The sequence below is a fragment of the Pungitius pungitius genome, chromosome 1, assembly GCF_949316345.1.
Source record: "Pungitius pungitius chromosome 1, fPunPun2.1, whole genome shotgun sequence".
Taxonomy (NCBI): domain Eukaryota; kingdom Metazoa; phylum Chordata; class Actinopteri; order Perciformes; family Gasterosteidae; genus Pungitius; species Pungitius pungitius.
Window position 1 is genome coordinate 2,150,290 of NC_084900.1, and position 5,911 is coordinate 2,156,200.

The 5,911-nt window shown below is 45.6% G+C and overlaps 1 protein-coding gene across 1 annotated transcript; it reads left to right on the forward strand.

Moving 5' to 3' along the window:
* The first annotated feature begins 1,180 nt into the window (after nucleotides 1-1,180).
* LOC119223022 (type I phosphatidylinositol 4,5-bisphosphate 4-phosphatase-A-like) lies at nucleotides 1,181-5,375 on the forward strand. Its single transcript, XM_037480101.2, has 7 exons — nucleotides 1,181-1,486; nucleotides 2,550-2,728; nucleotides 2,897-3,003; nucleotides 3,357-3,468; nucleotides 3,654-3,706; nucleotides 3,790-3,880; nucleotides 3,999-5,375. The coding sequence occupies exons 1-7, from the start codon at nucleotides 1,384-1,386 to the stop codon at nucleotides 4,140-4,142; spliced, it is 789 nt and encodes a 262-aa protein (XP_037335998.2). The 5' UTR covers nucleotides 1,181-1,383; the 3' UTR covers nucleotides 4,143-5,375.
* The last annotated feature ends 536 nt before the right edge of the window (nucleotides 5,376-5,911 follow it).

The window sequence follows — 5,911 nt, forward strand, 5'->3', positions numbered from 1 at the left end:
CAGATCCAATGAGAAAAGCGCTGTTGAGACTGAAGCTGAGCGCCGACTCCTATGTGGACATGAGAGCCCCCGCTGTGATGGACTCCATCGTGAAATGGGTGACTTCCACCTTGCGTGGATTCATGAAATCACACCGTGACCCCTGACGGGCCAGCCGTGTCACCTCTGTGGTCTTTTTCTTCTGTTTGCTAGGTGGAGAAGAAGCTGAGCGACGAAGGGGTGACCGTGGATGTAAAGATCAGCTGGTGGAAGCTTCCAGAGAAGGAGGCGAAGCCCGAAGAGGAGCAAACAGAACCAATGGAGCTGTGTGTTCCCTGATTCACACCAGCCTTTGTAATGTTTCGATATCTACGTAAAGATATTCACTTGCTCTTTGTCAATATATTGTAGTAGTATATATGAAGACTTTATTATATCCATTAAGCATTTTGTGTTGTAACCTTTAGCAAAAAAAAACCTTTTGCTCAAATAACATCAGCCTTTCTAAATATGAAAATCACACACAAATGGATCCTTTTTAAATGGTAAAGATAAAAACCAAATCAGCACAGAGACAAACGAGCGTAGGATTGTTTTTGTTTGACTGCTATCAACAATTTTAAACAAATAACCCTTGTTTAAATCTTGTTTGTTTAGTCTAATCAAACTAAGGCGTGGAAACAACGGTTTTACGAGGCGTAATGTGCCAGACTTTGCTTTTATGGTGAAGTGGGGTTTGACTTTTGACATCCACTTCAGATGAATCCGACAATGCTGTGAGAGAAAGCTGATTTTATTTCGTAACGTCATTCGGACATTCATTATTTTTTCATTGTTCACGCTATAATCTCAACTCTCTCCCCCAATACCTCAAAGTTTTGTATTCTGTGTCTGTCCTACTGTGATTATATACATATTTGTTGTGTTTTACCATGTAGAGTGCCTTTGACTGACATTGACATTAAACGGCTTGGGAACGTAATAGTAATGTTATCATTTCTCTCTTCAAAACGCTGCTGTCAAACGAAAGCTCAAATGTGTTGAGAATGAACAACGGAGGCGGTAAAACACCTTTGAAAAGGTACCGACACCCGACGAAGAAACTCACCCCATCCGAACCGAGCTCACTCATTGGTCGGCCGCGCCGTCCGTCACGTGCGTGACTCAGTTCCCAACCACGTGACCACGATGTTGTCGCTGTTTCGCTTCCGCCTTCTCGCCGTGTCATGTGGACGTCAAAGCTCCCGGGCTGACTGACACAGGGCTCCTTCGGGGTCGAAAGTCAGCGAACGAGAGACCGCTTCTCCGCCGCGGGAGCTTCGGGATTTTCCTTTACCCCCCCCTTTACCCCCTCCCCCGCAGCCCGGGAGGCCCTCCGCGAGGTGCCGGTGTCCGGTGGTAGCGATGGACGACGGGGAGCGGTCGCCGCTGCTGCCCGAGCAGCGCGACGGGACCAACGGCGTCTCTCCCGCGGGCGGCTCGCTCGGATACCTGTCAACGCCGCACAGTACGTCCGCTGGTTGTTGCCTCTGTTCCCGGGAGGGGGGGGGTGGGGGGGGGCTCCTAATGTGACGGCTCACTTGTAACGTTTAATGTTGTATTTGAGTTGGGGAACATCGGCAACTTGTAAATAAACGTAGCCCGTGTTAGCTGTTTGTTGTTGTTGTTGTTGTAAATGTCATGCTAGCCTGCTAGCTAGCAGATTAGCTAACGCTAGCTATAAATACTGAAGTTACGGGAACAGCCTCGGAGATTTATCTCTCGGGTTTAATGCGACGTCAGTGGAGTTTAACGCCGTTTTGAAGCGTCCCTCTCGCATCGTGACACGGTAATGCACAACAAGCGGCTCAAAGGCACGAACGACACCGCGAGTCCTGCATTTAAAACATGACGAACGCAGCTTTAATAAAAGAGCGAAATACACGCAAAGTAAACATGTTGTTTTATAAAAGATGTTGGATTAGTATTAATTTATCTGCTGTAGGAAAAAAAACACCTTCGTGCTCCAGCTGTGAGACAGATTCAGTGGAGTAATGGAACATTATTTCCCTCTGAGATGATATTATTCATCTTGGATTAATTAACTTGTTGAACTACCCCAATTTTTAGCTTTCAATTAATAATTTAAAAAAAAGAAAAGTTTTGCTGTCCCCCGCCGCATCATATGAAATAAAAAAGTAACGTTATACAGACAAAAAAACCCACTTGATTTTATTTTTCAAAACGATAACAAAAAGAATCACCCCTTGTATAATTTGCAGACTTTTAAGTAACCCACTGTTATAATCCAGATTTTATATCTGCTTGCTTTCTTTGCTGTGTGTGTGTGTGTGTGTCGCAATAACTGGTATAACCGCTACGCTGTACTTGCTGATGGACACGTGACTCGTAGAAAGCTGCATGTGTGGAGTTGCATTGGGGAGCAGGCAGTGTTTTTTTAGTTTTTTGTTATTGTATGTTGCAAGTGAAGGAGCTCTTCGTTTCTGCACGCATGCACCTGCAGAAAACCTACGATTTCACATGACGACGAGGTGAAGGTGTAACCCAACGGTGGCCCCCTCTCTCTCCAGGTTTGGCGCCGTTCCCCAGCGCGGAGGAGGAGCCGCCGCCGCCTCCCTACTCGCCACAGGGCAGCCCGGACAGCGGCAGCGCGCCGGTCATCAGCTGCCGCGTCTGCCAGAGCGCCATTCCCGTGGAGGGCAAGACGCACCAGCACGTGGTGAAGTGCAGCATCTGCAACGAAGCCACGGTAAAAACAGCAAGACGCTGTGTTCCATGTGTTTTTGTGTTTGATTTGACTGCTGCAGAAGTTTAGTTTCCCCGATCAGACGTGGCCTCTCCCAGGAAGTCTCACCGAGAATTAAACTCAAGCTCAAAAAGACGCGGTTCCTTATTTTTCCGCCCTCCGCCCCCGCAGCCGATAAAGAACGCGCCGGTCGGAAAGAAGTACGTCCGCTGCCCCTGCAACTGTCTCCTGATCTGCAAAGTCACGTCGCAGAGGATCGCCTGTCCAAGACCGTACTGGTGAGCCTCACTGCAGCAACGTATTATTATTATTATTATTATTATCGTCATCTTTATTGTTTGAGCTGAACCAGAAGAAGAGGTTTTTAGTTTTGCTGCGACTAAATCTCTTTGGAAGAACAACGATGGCGACCTGTGACCCACTTTCAGATGAGAATGATTCCGATGTGGCTGGTAAGAAAGGGACAAACGTGAGGCACCAGGGTCAGATGTGCTCCACGCGTCTCCTCCTCTGGTTCAGATCAGCGCAGACCAGCTGGATTTATGGAACTCCACCTATCCCAAATATTTATAAAAGTTCAATTGGATGTCTTAGTTGTTCAAGATGCACGTTTGCTTTAACTTTCCTTTAGTAAACGGGTCATCAACCTGGGACCCGTTCACATCGGCAGAGAAAGTCCCGAACCGCAGCATCAGCCCGTCGGGGTCCGAATCATCTGTGGACACTGCGCCAATACGTTCCTGGTAACACACACACACACACACACACACACACACACACACACACACACACACACACACACACACACACACACACACACACACACACACACACACACACACACACACACACAGATGACATTTTGAGGGAAGGTGCAAACTTCACTTTCTTCAGTCACGTGACGTTTTGCTTCCTGTTTGCTGCCCAGTGGACAGAGTTTTCGGACCGGACCTTGGCCCGATGTCCACACTGCCGAAAAGTGTAAGAGCCTCAAAGAGCCCCCTTAAAGCTTAAACCTTCTTGTTTTCCGACTGTTGAGCGTTACTCCTGCCCCTTGTTTCCAGCTCTTCCATTGGTCGGCGGTACCCCAGGAGGAGGAGCCTGCTGTGCTTCCTGCTGTTTGTCGTCTTTGCCGCCTCCGCTGCAGGACTCATGGTGTGTGTCCGTGTGTGTGTTTGAGCAACGATGGCAACTCCTAAAAAGCTTGTAGAACACGTTGTTTTGAAGGTTTTCTACGTTTGAGTTGACTCTGACGTCGATGGTGTGTCTTCAGGTCGGAACGTGGACGCCCGCCCAGCACTCTAAAGGCATCTACGTCGCGTGGGCGCTGCTGATGCTGCTCGCTCTGTTCACCGTGGCGAGAAGCATCTACTGGAGGTGTCTGAAAATCAGCGACCCCATATCCAACGTCACGTAGAGAGAGACACATAGAGAGGGAGACTGAGGGGTAAGTAGGAAGGAAGGAAGGTAGATGAGAGGAGGGAAAGAGTTTGAGAAAGGAGAGGAAGGGAACAAAATCAAACTGCACACTCATTGGCCCGTTGACCCTTTGCTAAGCCCCGCCCCTCCACTTTTTGAGAAAAGCGACTTCAGAGAGAATCGGGCGGGAGGGAACGCAATGAGCTCAGAGGACGTCGGACTGTTTTAAAAGATGGAGGAGCTACAGGATCCGAGGGTTAAAGTAAACCACCACAAGGCGACGCACGTGGTCGGAGCCGGCTGATGCTACGCTATGATTGGCCAGTCTGCGTCAGGGGGGGGGCGGAACTTAGCGCACGGGTCGGGTGTCAGAACATCTTAACAAGCAGGATATTTATTTGCTGTTGTATTAGAAACTGATACTGAGATTACATTAAGGTCGTTTGAGATAAAGAGGGGAAATGTTTTCTGAGCTGTTCACAGTAATTTAACGTAATTTGTTGTTACCTCAAAATATGAAATCGGTGTTTCCTCCCAAGAAATGCAATAATAGCAAATATCAGAGGTGTTTCCTTTTTCGACATTGAGCTGTGTGATCAAACCAAATGGGCATATTGTGAAACAATATGCGATTAATTAATCCTTTAAATCATTTAACCCAAATCTATTCTTGTGTTGTTCTCGCCATTCTAGAAAAATAAAATAACTTGCTCTTTTATTGTAATTTAAATGTTAGGAAAATCCAAATATTGTTTTTTGATTTGAGATCAAAAAAGGGTTCAAACCATGTGTTTACAGCCAGTTAGCTTAGCTTAGCATAGCATAAAATCACAAGATGACAGCTTCTTAACATGTTACATGTAATTTGTCTTAAACTGAGAAATGTAATTGACATAATTATTGGCATTAAGAATAAGCAGCATTTCTTTAAACGAATCTTGTCAGGGTTCAGATCATCTCACTGGCGGGTTTTGGGGCGTTTAATGTTATATTTTATGAAAGAAGAGCTCTGCTAAACGTTTAACTGGTTTAAGTGACTTTAAGAATTCCCGTTCTGAGTGTAAATATTGGCTGATGTTTTTCTGACTGTACAGAATCCTCAGATCTGACTAGGAAGCACGTTGCACTACACGGACTGATGTGCTCGGCTTTATTACGGTGGATGGGTTGTAGTTTTCCTTTTTTTTTTTTGTTGCATATTGTGAAACAAAGTAATACTTTTAACAACGTCCTCTGTCTCGAATGTCTCTTTTTTTCAATTTTTCTCAATTCATTACTGAATGTTTTAATATTTTTGCTTTTCAAATTAGTTCCAAAGAACCCACCAGTATTGAAAGTTAATGTTCTTACTGGCCCTTCTCTGTAAAGCTGTGTACACCTTTTGCCTCGTAACCTATGAACTGACTAAAGGTAACATACGGTTAACCCTTTGGTTTGATTTACAATTCTTATTCCACCTTTTAAATGAGTGCTGAACTTTGAGGGCACCAAAAACAAGTCATATCTAATAAAGTTTAATGTCTAGACGTGTTCTTAGTTCCATTATGACTTTCTATTTGATATTGCAGTTTGGATGTCTCTACTTTAACTCTTATTTCGGTTCAAGTGTTTGCTTTAAAATGATCTCACTTCCTCTTAAAAAGTATTTGAACAGAGACGAGAAGATTCTGGCGGCGCGTCAGCTGATTAAAGCCCGCCGTGAGGCCTCCAACGAGCTACAGAACGGAAGGATGCCTCAAAGGCAAATAAACACAAGTCCAGCCGAAC